Source organism: Carcharodon carcharias, chromosome 11 (genome assembly GCF_017639515.1).
Source record: "Carcharodon carcharias isolate sCarCar2 chromosome 11, sCarCar2.pri, whole genome shotgun sequence".
In the NCBI taxonomy this organism is placed as follows: Eukaryota; Metazoa; Chordata; class Chondrichthyes; order Lamniformes; family Lamnidae; genus Carcharodon; species Carcharodon carcharias.
In genome coordinates this window covers 107827211-107844138 of record NC_054477.1, presented here as the reverse complement: position 1 = coordinate 107844138, position 16928 = coordinate 107827211, and the positions used below count along the sequence as shown (strand labels likewise).

The 16928-nt window shown below is 42.8% G+C and overlaps 1 protein-coding gene across 1 annotated transcript; it reads left to right on the top strand.

Annotated features, from left to right (window-relative positions):
* Positions 1–30: 30 nt before the first annotated feature.
* On the top strand, positions 31–8295 carry LOC121283916 (protocadherin-8-like). The gene is made up of 4 exons (XM_041198718.1): positions 31–2451; positions 5760–5827; positions 6022–6161; positions 6429–8295. Exons 1-4 carry the CDS (start codon positions 31–33, stop codon positions 6842–6844), a joined length of 3045 nt encoding a protein of 1014 aa, XP_041054652.1. The 3' UTR covers positions 6845–8295.
* The last annotated feature ends 8633 nt before the right edge of the window (positions 8296–16928 follow it).

Genomic DNA, 16928 nt, shown 5'->3' with positions numbered 1-16928 from the left:
TTTTTATTAGTGAGTTTCAAAGTTGGGAAGATGACTTCCGAAAGAGACAGAGGCAAGTTTGCTGCTCCAGTCTGCAGTCCCTTCAACCTCTGCTCTCTGCTTCTTGTACTACTTATTGCCCCAATCAGTGACTGCAAAACAGCCAAGTATTCCACCTACGAGGAAGAGTTGCCCGGCACCGTGATCGGAAACCTGGCCGCAGATTTACAGCTAAACGCGGCGGCTGGCGGCCCGAGCGGTTTCCGATTGATGCAAAAGTCAAACTGGTCCCTGGTCCAAGTTGGGGAAAGTGACGGGCAGCTGATGGTCGGGGAGCGCATTGATCGAGAGCAGCTCTGCCAGGGGGAAGAGCCCTGTCTGCTCGTCTTCGACGTGGTGAACTTCTCCCGGGAGAAGTTCCTCCTGATCCATGTGGAGATCGAAGTGAAGGACATCAACGACAACGCCCCCCAGTTCGCCAAGCCGGAGATGTCAGTGGAAATCTCCGAGAGCTCGGCGCTGGGGACCCGGCTCCCCTTGGAACCGGCGCTCGATGCCGACGTCGGCGCCAACTATCTGCAAAACTACCAACTGTCGGCGAACAGTCACTTCGAGCTGGAGGTGCAGAGTAGGGCGGACGGGGTGAAATGTGCCCAGCTGGTGCTGGTCCAGGAGCTGGACCGGGAGACGGCAGCTCAGTTCAGCCTGGAGCTGAGAGCCCAGGATGGAGGGAGACCACCCCGGACAGGGACAGCCCAGCTCCAGGTCAGGGTCCTGGACTCGAACGACAACAGGCCGGCCTTCGAGCAGAGCTCCTTCCTGGTGGAGCTGGATGAAGATGCGCCGCTGGGCTCCGTGCTGCTGGAGCTGGAGGCCGTGGACCCGGACGAAGGCCTCAACGGGGAGGTGGTTTACGGCTTCGGCCCCGCGGTGCCCGCCGACGTGCGGCGCCTCTTCCGCCTGGACGCGCAGTCCGGCCGCTTGACCCTGGAAGGGCCGCTCGACCACGAGAGCAGGCCGAGCTTCGAGCTGGACGTGGAGGCTCAGGACCTGGGGGCAAACCCGGCTCGGAGCGGCTGCAAGGTCACCGTCCGCGTCCTCGACATCAACGACAACGCGCCCGAGATCAGCATCACCCCGATGGCCTCCAGCAGCTCCGGCCTCGCCTACATCACCGAGGCGGCGGCCAAGGGCAGCTTCGTGGCGCTGGTCAGCACCTCGGACCGGGACTCGGGCCACAATGGCCGGGTCTCCTGCACTCTGTACGGACACCAACATTTCCAGCTGCGGCCGGCCTACGGCAGCTCCCACATGATCGTGACGGCGGCGGCGCTGGACCGCGAGCGGGAGGCCGAATACAACCTGACGGTGGTGGCCGAGGATCAGGGCCCGGCCCCGCACAAGACCATCCGGCCCTACACCATCCGGGTGGGCGACGAGAACGACAACGCGCCCTCCTTCTCCCGCAGCGTCTACCGGGTGTCGCTGCTGGAGAACAACCAGCCCGGGGCCTACATCACCACCGTCCTCGCCCGCGACCCCGACCTGGGCCTCAACGGCCGGCTCACCTACCGCCTGCTGGAGCCGGCCTCCGCCCGCCTGGCCACCATCGACCCGGCCACCGGAGCCATCTACGCCCTCCGCTCCTTCGACCGCGAGTCGCTGCGGGAGGCCGAGCTACGGCTCCAGGCGACCGATGGCGGCTTCCCGCCGCTCAGCAGCTCGACCACCGTCAGCCTGAGGATCGCCGATCGCAACGACAACGCGCCGCTCGTCACCCAGCCGCTGCATAGCAACGGCTCGGCCGCCGACGTCATCACGCTGCCGGGCCACGCGCCCTCCGGTTACCTAGCAACGCGCGTGCGGGCCCGGGACGCTGACGAAGGCCTGAACGCGAAGCTGAGCTACCGGATCGTGAGCGGGGAGCAGGCCGGACTCTTCACCATCCGCACGGACACCGGAGAAATATACCTCGGCCGCCCGCTCACACCCCCCACCGGGCCCCTGCGGCTCATCGTGGCCGTTAGTGACAGCGGCCGCCCCCCGCTGTCCGCCACCGTCACCCTCAGCTTCACGGCGGCGGCGGCTGCCGAGCCTCGCGGAGGCGGGTCGCTGGTCCCGGGGAAGCGGAGCTGGGACACGTCCTTCATCATCATCGTGGTGCTGGCGGGCGGCTGCGTCGCCTTGTTGATGGCCATCATCGGTGTAGCGGCGACGTGCAATAGAGGCGGAAAGGCGGCGAAATGCGTGGCAAATGCGTCAGTGTTCGGAGTTCAAGGCCACCTGTTCCGGGAGGAAGGCGGGAGGCGAGAAGAAAGCGGCGACAGGCCAGCCAGGAGCAGCGAGCTGGAAGCGGCGGACTTGGCGGCGAGGAATGAGATGGAAGTTGACAGAGCTCCAAATTCAGAAGGCATGAGGAAGGGCATTTATCTGCTTGAAGCAGACCATAAAGTCGGTTGCACCATTGGGGAGGTAATTGAGATTGAATCAGTGATGGGTAAACTTTAATCAATCCACCTTCAGTTCACCAACTGTGAATTTAATAACTGATAGCTTACCCCTGATCCCCAGTCATTCAAGTGCAAAACAATGCAGTATAATATTAAACAAAAATAACAATAGCTGGAAAAACTCAGCAGGTCTGACAGCATCTTCGGAGAGGAGCACAGTTAACGTTTCGAGTCCGTATGACTCTTCATGAGAACAATATTAAGATTTGTAGCGTAGCTTGATTTTTGTGCTAGCCTTTGTTTAATCTGAGGATACTGTTTTAAAAAGAAATCACATTTTAGAGTTTGTGTTTATTCTCAGGACGCCCCAAAGCGCTTTACTACCAATGAATTGTTATTGAATGGTTACAGCACAGGAGGCCATTTGGCTCGTCATGTTTGTGCTGGCCCTCTTAAGTTTACCTAGTGCCACTCCCTTGTCTTCTTCAGAGTAGGCCTGCAAATTTTTCCTTTTCAGAAAATGATCCAATACCCTTTTGAATGCCTCAGTTGACGCTGCCTCCACCACACAATCGGGCAGGATCCTAACCACTCGCTGCGTGAAAATATTTTTCCCAATGTCGCCATGTGGTAAATTTGAATTATAGTCACTATTGTAAGAAACATGGCAGTCATTTTACCCGCGGTACGATCCCACAAACAGCAACAAGATAAACTGTGTTTTTGTGATGTTGATTGAGGGATAAATATTTCGGTACAGCATAAGAAAGTAAAAGGCTGTAATTCTGGGAAAAGATAGAATCCGATAGAGTATCATGCTCAACATGATGAAGTTGCTGCAAGCAACACAGTGACATTTACACAATAACATTTCTCAATGTGAATCATATTGGAAGGCCGGGGTGCTATTTTGCAGTGATAAAGCAGTGCAGGGAAATTTTGTTCAATAACACTCACGAGGCCAAAGTATATCGTCAATACTTCCTTCTCTTCATTGGCAATGTTATTATGGATGAAATGGATCTTGGGCAGCAGTGCAATACGGACAATAGCGAATTGGCACCTCATTTTACACCCTGCCAATGATAGTTGCAGTTCAAGAAAATTGAATGGGGTGTTAAGCAAGTTGATGATTTGCTTTCACCAGTTTTACACTTCAGCCCAAGATCAATTTAATCTCCAGTGTGTTCTGCAGTTTAGTATAAAGTGAGTTCACAGGTCTTTCAGTAGTATTGGAGCACTTTTATATTGCAACTTTGACAGGATTCTGATCCAAGTCAAGATGGAAGTAATGAGATGTACCCAGACAAAATGCCTTGGGGTTTAGTTCCTTCAAGGTGTCACACCTAGTTTAAAATGTTCTATATGGTGCTCTAACTTGAGAGCTGTGTATATGTGGAGTTCTTTCCTAGGTTGGAATCTTTCATTTGGGAGCCAGGCAATATAAATGGAGTCGGGCTTAAACTACGGTCACTAAGTCCAAAAAGAAATCACCCTTAAACTGACAAAATGGCCCAGAGCTTTGAGCAGCCATTCGTTACACTTGCACTTTCCCCACTGACTTTGAGGTTTTGCTTTGGAATGTGCTGTGATTAGTTCTGTGCAGGGGATCTGGGTACTTGTGTGAACTGGGGAAACAACTGTTTCTCTTTTACCAATCAGATTGAAGGATGGTTAATTGAGCAGCATAGAGTCTGAACTAGAAATGCAAGTTAGAACAGTTAATTCAGCGCCAAATCATATATAGAGAAGAGTAAAAGAGAGATAAAACAGACAGAAAAAATTAAGAAAACAATTTTTAGATCTCCAATAATAATTTAAAGATTGAAGGAATGAGACCCCACTCTTGTAAGATTAATCTTCAGTGCCAGAGAGGTTGTTTGGTTGTAATTAAGTCATATCACATCATTAAAAGGGTACTTAGACTGGAATGGACAAATCCTAACTTTTACTGACGATTTTAGTGTGGATATCCCAGCATCTTCACGCTTTGCTGAGTGCTTCAATGCCGAACCTCTCGGTGAGATTCCTGTATATTAAAGCGTCTGGAAAAGCAGGGCAGCTCCAACAGCAACTTCTGTTTTTCCACACTTGACAACACGTGCTGTCGCTGAAAGTTGCTGACCAATTTACACTTCAAGAACAGTATGCGCAGATGGCCTCACCATTATTTGTACCACAAAATCCTGGTCATTATTGTGAATATAAATTGCAGTTTTCAAAATTACTTTATTCTTTGTATTACTGGAATGTATGAACATTAGGTTTAGGCTATTCAGTCCCTTGGGCGGTTGCACCATTCAAGTAGATCATAGCTGATCTGCATCTCAATGCCCATATATGCACTTTTTCTCCACTTAACCTAAACTAACTAAAATCAATTTTCAATCTTGAAAGCTCCAGTTTTTATAGCACTGCACCCTTTTGGGTGATAGAGTTCCAGATGTCTGCTATCCTTTTGTGTGTTTAAAAAAAAAAATTGCTTCTTGATTTTGCTCCTGAATTGCCTGCTCTAGTTTCACTGGATGCTTTATAATCGGACAAGATGTGATAAATGTAGGAGACCCATCATACTTACTATATTACAAATGAGAATTAAAAGTCTAATGATGACCATGAAACCATTGTCGTAAAAACCCATCTGGTTCAGTAATGTCCTTTAGGGAAGGAACTCTGCCATCCTTACTTGGTCTGATATCCTTGTGACTTCAGACCCAGAATAATGTGGTTGACTCTTAAATGCCCCCTGAAATGGCCTAGCAAGCCATTCAGTTCTCAAGGGCAATTAGGGATGGGCAATAAATGCTGGACCAGCTAGCGATGCCCACATCCCATAATCGAATAAAGAAACAGAGTTAACAGCATTTAGTAGCTGACTCCTTTTCATTAATGCACATTTCAGAATTAATTTCTAGGAACCATATAAGGTTACATACTAGTGACAATGAGCACCACCGAATGAACAAAGTATCATTTTTGTTATGAATGCAGCTTTTTATATGCCTCATTTAATAACTAAGTACTTAATAAAGCTTCCAACAGCAAAAGTGTGGAAATGACAACTGATGGAAAGTCACACAGTTCCATTGTGTGATCATTGATCTATGCACAGCATGAGTGTGTATTTGGAACAATGAGTTTGTCAGTTCTGTTCATGTGTATCTCATATGGAAGTAATCATTTCTACTTTTTCTTCTGCACAAGTACTATGATTTAATAGTCACAGGAACTAATTGTTATAATAATTGAACTATATTTTGTGCAATTATAAATGAAATAATTATAATATTTCATTTCTTTGTGTTCAGTGTTTCATTTTGTTTGTTTTAGAGCTTTATGACAGAGCCTGGTCTCAATCATGGAACTTTCTGTGCAGTTGTCAATCACCAAGATAGAAAGTAAGTAGAGTATTCAAGTTAGTGTTGTACTTGATTTGCATTTATATGCATTCTATAGAGTCAGAAATGATAATGAAGAATACCAGAATTTATTTTTCCCCTGCTACTTCATTAAAAACATGGAAATATTTAATCTCCAAGTGTTTTTTTAAAGAAGAAAATGTATTTAATGTTTTCTTACCCCTTCCTTGCAGGACTCTTACACATCCTGGTCAAGATATATTTAGTGGAAAAGACAGTGGAAAAGGGGACAGTGACTTCAATGATAGTGATTCTGATATAAGTGGTGTTGGAGTGAGAAAAGGAAATACACCTATTGACCAAAGACAGAATGGTAAACAATCTACAATTAATCATGATCACATTATGAGTTAAATTTGAAGCTAATTTAATATACCTAGTGTTTTATTAATTTATATACAATCATCTAAATTATTTTTTAATATGGCAAGACTAACCCAAGCTTACAATTTACCAATTGAATTAATATTAATATATTTTATTAGTGATTGAAATTTAGTCAAAGAGTTCTTATTAGAATACGATGTTAAAATCCACATTTAAAGTCATGGATAATTTTTATCCTGTTGTTCCATTTTAGGTCTGTTTCCCTGTCGGGAAGAAAGCCAACAGCCTTGCAGTTCTGACCCCCATTACAACTTGACCTCTCAAATGGCAGAGTGCAGCAAATTCTCTTCTCAGTCAAAACAGGGCTATATGGTTGCTTACTCTTCAATACCTGCAGCATTACTACATTCACCTAGTGGCGAAGTCACTTCAGCTTTGCAGGATCACGCCTTAAAATATACTCAACAATGTGGGCACTTACCAAAGTCAGGACCTCAAACTTCTGAAAGGGTTTTGCCCAGAGAATCTGGAAGGACAGTATCCTCATTTCACCCGTCAGCAATACAGAGACACAATAAAACAACTTCATCAGCACATGGTGTTTCTGGACATAGGTACCAAACCAGCTATCTTAACACAGCACTCTCAGAAGTGGCCACTTCATTTTGAACTCTGAAAGAAAACACTGATTCATTTTTATCATTGTTCAGTTGTATTGGCATTGACTGCCATTAATGTGCAATATATTCACTTCTTCTGTGTCTACTTGTAGAAAAATGTTTGGATGAAAATCTATGACCTTGTGTAAACCATTATTGAACATTTATAGACACTTTTCAAATAATCTGTTTTGGAATTCAGCAGTTCCATTTTAAAGATATACAATGCAAGCTCTAAAATACAGCTACATCCAAACTATTGATTAACCTAATGAAAGAAAGAAAAGTTTACTGGTTAACATAACATACTGTAGTGTGATGTTTTCAATTTTTAAATGTTTATTGTAGCTAATAAATCAAGCTTAAAGAATATTCAGGATAAAATGAAATAATTTGTGGATTAATTAGGTTATCCCTTCCAATAAGTTGAAAGCTGGTTTTCATCAAGCTCTGTTAGAATACATATGGTGTTTATAAATCACTGTGGTGGTACCACTGTGAACACCTTATTTGTATATATTGAAATTAAATCATTTACAGTAGGGATAACTTCAGATTAAATTTATGCAGAATGCAGTGATGGACTGCTAAAATAGTAAACCGAGGAAATCTTGCTCTCCCTGTTTAAAAATAAGCGTAAAACAGCAGCCGCGTGCTATTTGTGTTCATGTTTTAATACATGGCATTATATAATAGTATGAGGGAAATTTATCACTGATCAGCTACATGCTTTTGTCCACAAAGTGGGAGCAGGGAACGATTGGAGAACAGATCAATACATTCTCCTCCTCAATCTCGAAGTAAAAAAATTCAAGATTGGCAGTGGCCTGGAGTAGGTCATATTCTTTTGTTTCCAGAGCTATAAAAGTGAACCAAGGGATTAGGAGAAAATCTTAAGTAAAAACATTGGGCAAGGGATATGCTGAAGGTTCAAAAAAGTTAATTAAATAACCTAAAACTGATTCATGCCAGACCACTTACAGTTACAACAACATTAATAACATAGCAGATAGGAGTAGCAGTAGGCCATTTGATCTTTTGAGCTGACTCTGCCATTCAATTACATTGTAGCTCATCCCAACTCGCTATTCCCATATCCCTTAATTCGCTTAATACTCATTTATTGATTTCTGTCTTTAATATATGCAAAGATTAAGCATCCACAATTCTCTGGATTTGAAGTATTCCGAAAATTCACAATCCTTTGAGTGAAGAAATTTCTGCTCATCTCCATCCTAATATCCAACCCCTTGTTCTGAGAGTGACCCCTAGTTTTAGGTTCCCTAATGAGAGGAAACATCCTCCTCGCATCTACTCCATCAAACCTCTTAGGATTTAAATGTTTCAATTAAATCACCCCTTATTCTTGTAAATGTTATGGAATATAGGCCTAGTCTATTCCATCTCTCCTCATACGTATTATTCTGGCAAATTACTAATTGCTGCCTTTTAAGATTTTAAGACCCTATCTTATTAAATTTCTTGGTGGGTGGGAGGGGGGGGTGTGTGTGTTGGGAAGAGGATCATTTGTTGTATTCTTTTTTCAAAACCTTCTCATTGTTCTTTGATGACATGACATGGAAAATCTGTCAGCCATACCTTATTCTAAATGTAAAATTAAAATTATTCTTTCTTTAAATTGATAATCATTGACTGACCATATTTTGGCACCACCATAAATGTAAGGCATTTTTAGCTTGTTGCATTGAGAGATTAGGAGTACAGCAGCCTCCTATCACTGCTGTCCCCTGTTCACAAATCCATCTGGTGCCTGTATTTATCAGGCATCAGCCTGAAGTTAAGGTGCTAAATCATGCAGTTCTCACAACACCCAGGAAAAATGTTCACCTGGAACAAGGTAAGTGAAATAATTATATTCCTAATGCAGCCAACAGTAAGAATTTGCGTCTGGCCATGATTTTATTATCACAACGACTTGCATTTACCTAATACCTTTAGCATAATAAACTGTACCAAAGTGCTTTGCAGGGGCATTATCAGACAAAATTTGGCACCAAGCCACACAGGGAAATAGGACAGTTGAGCAATGAAGCTTGCTCAAAGGAGTAAGCTTCAAGGAGCACCTTGAGAGGGAGGCAAAAAAGTTCGGAGAGGGCAGCATAAAGCTTGGCACAAAGCCAACAGAAAGCAAGGTTGCTAATAGTGGAACAAAGAAAATGGGTGATCAGCAAGGGACCACAATTCTCAGAGGGTGGTAGGGTGCACAGTATGAGGCCATGGTGGAATTCGTAAACAAGAATGAGAATTTTAAAATTGAGTTGTTGCCAGACTGGGAGTCAGTATAGATCACTGAGCACAGTGGTAATGTTTGAACGGGACTTGATGCAAGTTAGGATACAGGGAGCAGAGATAAACTCAAGTATTCGGAGATTGTAAGTTGGAAGGCTAGCCAAGAGACATGAAATTACCTTCAATGTTTCATTCAACTAAAGGTATTGTCTATCTCTTTGCATTAGAAGTATATTAGATTCTGTAGGGAAAGAATGTAGGTGTCTTGTGCCATGCGACCATACAAATTAGGAGCAAGATTGGGCCATTTAGCCCCTCAAGTCTGTTCCGCCATTCAATAGGATCATGGCTGATCTGATTGTGGCCTCAACTCCACATTCCGCCTACCCTGATAACCTTTGACTCCCATGTTAGCCAAGAATTTAGTAGTGGCAATCTAGTGGGTACAGTGGTAGCATCCCTGTCTCTGAGCCAGAAGCTCTGGGTTCAAGTCCCACTCTGGGAATGATGGCCATGGAAGGTGCATTCATAATGTGGCCAAACAGGTTGATTGATTATCAACCTGCAAATTCTTCCATTATGCCAATGGCAGGCAGTTAGAGCATGAGAGTTCCCTGGTCAGCCAGAACCTGCAGAAAGCAATGGCAAACCGCTGCAGTACCTTGCCAATCATAACCACGAACCAACACACGAAAATCCATGGTCGCCAATGCCCTCTTAGGGCACGGTACCTAAAAAGAGGGAAAGAACACGGGATCCTTCCAACTTCTTTAGATTCTCGATAATATTCTGTACTATTCTTTAAAGTGGAATTGTAATGTTTGTGCTTGTAAAGGAAAAATAATCAATGTCTACACATTAAAATAAAAATCAAAAATTATTTACCTGGCATACTGCATTGCAAATTTTCCTTTGAATAGTATGGTAGGCTGTGTTTCCCAAGACTTGACAGTGTCACTTCTAAAACATTTTTCTCCTTTTTCTAGCTTTTGATCATTTATCAATTTATTTTGTTTTAACTTTTTGAGTTAACTGAAAAATGGAACACTTTCCACCTGATGTTAACTTTCTGTACTCCTACACCAGTGATCACAATGGCTAGATACCGAGCAAAGCATATTTCACTCTGTCTCAAGAACATGCTTGAACCCCACCTTCATCTGTGAATTTTTAGATTTCTCACATACCCAACCTTAAGGTCTTTCTCAGCAAGATTGCCAATTTGATTAAAAATACAGGCACTTTTCTATCTTGGCTCTATCCTGCTCCCATGGGGTACAGAGATTGTTTCATGTTCCACCTTTGGGACATCCTAAACCTCTTCACAGCCTAATTAATTACCTACGAAGTGAAATCTGTGTTATGTGGGAAAGCACAAGAGTCATCAATTTTTACAATGCGAGTTCCTAAAAACCACAAAGAAGTAAATTGGCAGATTATCAGTTTTGATGGTGTTGGTTGAGGAACAAATGTTAGCCAGGATAATTGATTTAAATAGTGCTATGGAATCTTTTATGCATGCTTGAGCAGCAGACTTAGATTAACATATCATTCAAAAGATGATACCTCTGACAATATAGCATTCCCTCAGCACTGTATAAATGTGTTAATCTAGATTAATTTAACTAGCTTAAATCCTTGAGTAGAGTTTGAACCTATGATTTGGAGGTAAAAATGTTACCATTGAATAATCTGACACATAAGGGAGGGGGAAGCCTTGGATCGACTGATTCCAAGTGTATATTAACTTCTAGAGATAAATAAACATTGTGCTAAAGTAGAACCTCCTTGTTACAAAAAATTCACACGTCCTTGTGCACCTTTCGAATCTTATCTGCAGGTGGACTGATTAACACTATATTGAGACAAATAATAAACTGCTATTTTTCTAGTCAGTAAGTGAATGTGCAGAATAACAGTTGCAGCAAAATTCACCTAATTAAGTTCCAGTAGTAAGAAAAATAATTCATATTTGATTTCTCTTTTGGTAGGCTAAAAAGCAATTTTTATTTTGGTCAGCTCTATCAGACTGAATTGAATCCAGGTTTGCTCCAGGAATAAATAGTTGTCTTCTTAAGATAGACTTATCTAGGTGCCTACCTGACCCCCCACAGAAGGTTAAATGGCAGCCAACACAGATTTGATAAGGGCAAATCTTGACTGACAAACTTGATTGTGTACCTCCATTGACAAGGTTGATTAAGGTGCTGCAGTTGATGATGTGCATATGCACATTCAAAGGGCATTTGAAACAGTGCCGCAAAATAGAATCCCGTGGGATGAAAGAGACAATGGCGAGGTGGAATCAGTTCCAATGAAAGATCATTGACCTGAAATGTTAACTCTTTCTCTCTCCACAGGTGTTGCTTGCTGCCTGCTGAGTATTTCTACCATTTTCTGTTCTTATTTCAGATAGTCCAGCATCTGCAGTATTTTGCTTTTGTATTAGTGCTGAACAGTTATTTTTCAGACTGGGGGTAAATAGACAGTGGTGTCCCCAGGAGTCAGTATTAAGACCACTGTTCATTTTGATATTGATATAGATACCCTATATCTTGGGTATAGAGGGTGTTATTTCAATGTTTGCATATAGCATTATAGTTAAAAATATAATTAAAGAGTGAGCAGAGTTGAGGAGGACATGGTCAGACTAGTAAAGTGAGCCGACCTATGAAAGAAATGTATCCTCTAAATCCACGTGTACAGCCACGCGGCAATCATGAAGTTGCTATGGAGGCCATTCACAAGCTGTCTCATTTAGGATATAGCGTGAGACCGCACAAAAGATTTAAAGATACCTTGTATTGAAATAGGCTGTGCGCAACAAAGAGTATTTAGATGGTTCATTGATGGCAAATGAAATTTAGTGCAGAGAAGTATGAAGTGGTGCATTTTGTGAGGAAGAATGATGAGGCAATATTAACTAAATGGTATAATTTTCAAAAAACAATTCTAGAACATAGTGAACTGGGGTTCAAATTCACAAATCTTTTGAAGGTGGCAGAACAAGCAAATTTATTAAAAATAACTTATGGGATCCTTGATTTTTTAAAGTGAGATAAAGAGGTTATGCTGAACCTTTATAAAGCACTGGTTAACCCATGGAGCCATTAAAGTGCAGAGGGAGACCATTCAGCCCATCAAGCTCTCTGAAGGGCTATCCTGTTACTCCCATTCCGCCGCCACCACCCCCCCCCACCCCCCATCCTCATAGCCCTACATTTTTATTTCCCTCAAGCATCTATCCAATTTCCTTTTGAAATCATGGATCCTTTCTGCTTCCACCACAATCATGGGCAGCAGGTTCCAGGTGATTACCACTCGCTGCGTAAAAAAGTTCTTCCTCTCACCCCGTCTGCATGTCTTGCCCAAAACTTTATATCTGTGTCGATGCACCATCAGCTTTTCTTTATTTTACCTAAGCCCGTTATAATCTTGCATACCTCTATCAAATTTCCGCTCAATCTCTTATTCTCCAAGGAGAACAACTCCAGCTTCTCCAACCTAACCTTGCAGGCAAAATCTCTCATCCCTAGAACCATTCTGGTAAATCTTCTCTGCACCCTCTCAAGGAACCTCACCTCCTTCCAGAACTGGATGCAATATTCTTGTTTTGGCCTAAACATAGCTTTATAAAGGTTCAGCATAACTTCCCTGCTTTTACACTCAATGCCTCTATTTATGAAGCCCAAGGCCCCATATGCTTTGCAACTACTCCTTTCAATATCTCCTATCGTATTTAAAGATCTAAATACATGAACCCCAAGGTACCTCTCTTCCTGCACACTGTTTAGAACTGGGCCATTAAGCCTATATTGCCTCTTTATCGCTTCTGCCAAAATATGGCACCTCATACTTCTCTGTATTAAATTTCATCTGCCACTTGTCTGCCCATTCTGCTAGCCTATGTATGTCCTATTGCAGTTAACTGATACTACTCTCACTGTTTGCCATGCCTCCAAGCCTGTAAATTTTGAAATTTTACTCTGCCAAAATCTAAGTTATTTATATATAATCAAAATAAAAACTGTGTTCCTAGCACTGAGCCTTAGGGAACACCACTGTCTGCTATACTCCAATCTGAAAAACAACTATTTAGCACAACTTGCTGTGTTTTCTGTTTTTAGTCTTGGTGTGTTTGCCAACTATGACTGATGTTTCACTAATTCCATGCTTTCCTGGCTTACCTAACCTTGATGAGGCTTTGCTTCCTTTTGAAACACATGAGATAGTCGGCATAGTTTAACTTCAAACCTTTTATTGAGAACTACTTACAAAGACTTCAGGGTGTGCACATGGTAATCAGGGGACAGACTGTTATGTTCCTAGCTTTCTTGGAGCCACTCGGTCACCTGACTATTTATGTCACAGTTGCATCATTAATATCATCATGGTCTCATTAAATATTCATTAACCCATTACTCTACATCACCACCGTCACCCCCGCAACACCCCCCCACCCCCCAGCCCAAGTATAATCTCAAACTGTTACATTCTTTTGTTAAACTTCAGGACATGGACAACTGCACACTCTTGAATAGAAAGAGGACAAACTAACATTCTCTCTGTAAGTTTCTGCTCCCTTTTTGCATGCTGGAGAAAGGCCTGAGAAGATGAAGCATCTCCAACTTCGATGAAGAATTTCATCACTGTACCATTCACTGAGGCATGGATGATAAAAAAAATATTCAATATCTGAGATTTTAATAAATCTAGAAGGTGAGAAGAATGACAAAAAACCCGTAGACATTGCAGGATATGAAGAAGATATGATTTCCCCACGACGCTTTGGGTACTTTCTATAGGTAGTGGAAACATTGCCACGCTTGCTTCTGCATGAGGCTGCCCCACTGTAGGCAATGGGATAACGGTGTCAACATAATAAGGGAATACTACACCATCTTCAACAATGGAATGAATCTCCAGAACTGGATCTAGATGAAATTCTTATGTAGGACTCTTCATCTGTAGAAGCTCTTTAGTTTTGGCCTCTGCTTTTGCATTGAAGGACGGTTCTGATGAGATTGAAGTATAGGCTTCAACTTACTTTTACACAAACTAGTAAGCTCTGCATTTTCTCTCGCAGTTTGATCTAATGATTAAAAAAAATCTTGGAATCAAGCATTTTGTTCTCCCTGGACCATTCACCATTCACAGCCAGTGATATACAATGCATCTCGTTGGTGGGTTCACTAGGACAAATATACTAATTCAGCTCTTCTACAACAAACACAATAAAGACAACATAGTCTTCACATGCTTTGGCAGTGGACTCAAAGTATGTAATGATCTCTGGGACCTCATCTTCCACTGGATCACCCGTTTCTGCACCGGCTTCTTTCTCATGTGGGCAGGCTGTGAATCTTTGAAACTCTTCCCCTGAGAGTGGTGGAGGCAGGGTCAATGAATATTTTTAAGACAGAGGTAGATAGATTCTTGACTAACAAGGGAGTCAAAGGTTATCGGGGTAAGCGAAATGTGGATTTGGGGCCTCAATCAGAGAAGCATGATATTTTTGAATGGCCTACTCCTGCTCCTAATTTGTATGTACGTATGTTCTTGACCTTTGTCAGGAAAGATCCAACCAAGGTCCAGAAGCTTCTCTAGCAGATGGTCTTCTTCAGTGCCTTCTATTTCTGTGCCTTCAAGCATGTCTGCAAAAAGAATTGAGAGATCTGCAATCACCTCCTATGGTCCAGTGGATGGTGCTTCTACAACAAAGAATGACATACTGCTGCTAAATTGAAATCTGTTGGTCCTTTAACTTACCCTGGGAATTCCTCCCTGAATGCTACCTCACTGTCCTGCTCGGAGGCCTCGTCGAGCTTCTGTATAAGATCAAGTCTTAAGCACATTAACCTGCTGAGCAGAGAAATTGGCTGATTCTGTAAAATACAGAGGGTTTCATTAATTTCTTTCTTTTCATGACAAAGGGTAGTGTTGAACTGATCCTCCACTTGGAGGTTTGTGTACCCAGGCCCCTGTAGCTTTAAATCAGATGGTTGATTTTTTACTTTTGTTACGGACAGAAGGGGGATTACTTTAAACAACTCTGATTTCTCCTCTCACTGTCTGTAAACAGAAAGGCATTTTTGATTCCTCCCTTTATAAGTGATAGCGTATTTTCCCAACTCTTCAGTTTTGGAGTTATCCAATTCTCTATTAATAACCCCACAGCAAACATGAGATAAGGTAAAATAAGATGGGTAGTTTATTTTACACACACACACACAACACGGGAAGAGGTTTTGCAATATCCGTCCTTTTTCCATTCATACAATAAAAGAGGGATAAGGGATAGAAAGGGGTTCAGGGCAAAGATCAGGTTAAAAGTAAGGATTATGATTTCATGTGATTCCAGAGTCCAGCATCAACATTCAAGGAAGGTTCTTTTAGGTGGCTTTGGCAAATTCCTGATCTTGGTCCTAGGAGCTCGGTTGCACGTTGAGTCCATTGAAGATGCAGCAAAATATTTTTGTATCCTGTGTTCACTCTGTGGGCAAAATGCAGTGTTCTTTCTGGAGTTCAGACTCAGAGAGTTGGAGGTCAGAGACAGGCTGCTTGCCTAGAGTCCGATTTCCTCTTCTGAGGTTAAACCGCAACTGAAGCAAGTTGTATAATTAAAGCAATTCAAACAGCTCAAGTCTTAGTCATGTGACAGGGTGGTTCCAGGTTGAGTTATTCAGCTATTGAGGCACCTTTGTTAAAATCCATTGTATTTTGAGTAGGTAACTGAAGAACCATTAGTACAACATTGGAGACGAGGATCCAAATAGCTGCCTTTGTCTAGCATTAGCTGGTGCAGATGCCTCGCCTACTAGGCCTTTGTGTTGGCTTGGCTGGAATGTTTATACAATGCAAGAAGTGTTATATTACAAGTCTTTGAGGAGTTAGCCTTTGTCCATGTTTAAACTGCTCAGAAGCTTCCAGAACTACAATCATGTGGTCAGCTGTGGCCATTTTATCAGTCCAGCCACTTGCCCATTTAAAAAAAAGTAATACGTTTATAAAATAGCCAAGATGATATAGATTATATATTTTCCTCCCTGTCTTCTGATCATGACACTCCTCCACCATTGGAGAAAAAATGAAATCTATTTCATTTTTTAAATATATATTTGGTCTTAAGAAGGAAGAATAGGAATTGAAGAAGTAGACATGCATTCTCTCATTCACAATGGCACATCAGTCATTCAGGAGGGGAAATGGCAGTGCCCTGCTACACTTTTGTTTAGCGGTTTAAAACCGGGACAAGGTGTCTGCAAGGACATGGTCCAGTCCTGGGATTTGGGAAGGTTTAGGTAACTTGGGGGAATTTAAAATTTATCTGCCTGGAGAAGTCTATTCAGTGCTAGAGTTATGACTTCCCTCTTTTGGGGGTCAGGCATTCCAATCTCCTGGTTAAATACCTTTGAGAGTGTCCAAGGATTTTACAGGGTGGTTAGCACTCAGGGGACGAATGACAGTCAAGTTGCTCTGGGCGACCCACTGGGGGAGGCTGGATATCTCACTCTGTGGGTGGCAGGCCCTGGGATCACAGGGCTGAGCTGCTCTTCTGCTGTCTGTTCACACCACATCGTGAGATGCAAGAGTTTACCCCATCACATCACTGGCTTTGGCAGGCTTTTTCACAGGCTTTTCAATGGGTGGAATCCCTACCTTCAGCTTACGTACTGGGCTGGCCCTTCCTGGACCTTGACATCACCTCAAATTATCCCATCAATTTTGGCATCTCAACTTGGCCTGCCTGGTGAGTGCTTGGCCTTCTCTAGGATCAGATCCTCTTTTGATTGTAATAAGTGGGGTAATGCATCATCAATGACACTGACTTCAATGTGGTCTCT

Bases quoted from the DNA above. Each gene is read 5' to 3' on its own strand.
- LOC121283916 (XM_041198718.1), top strand. From the start codon at position 31: ATGACTTCCGAAAGAGACAGAGGCAAGTTTGCTGCTCCAGTCTGCAGT. The intron at 2,452-5,759 runs GTAATTGAGATT...TGTTTGTTTTAG, and splicing joins TCGGTTGCACCATTGGGGAG to AGCTTTATGACAGAGCCTGG. The intron at 5,828-6,021 runs GTAAGTAGAGTA...CCTTCCTTGCAG, and splicing joins GTCAATCACCAAGATAGAAA to GACTCTTACACATCCTGGTC.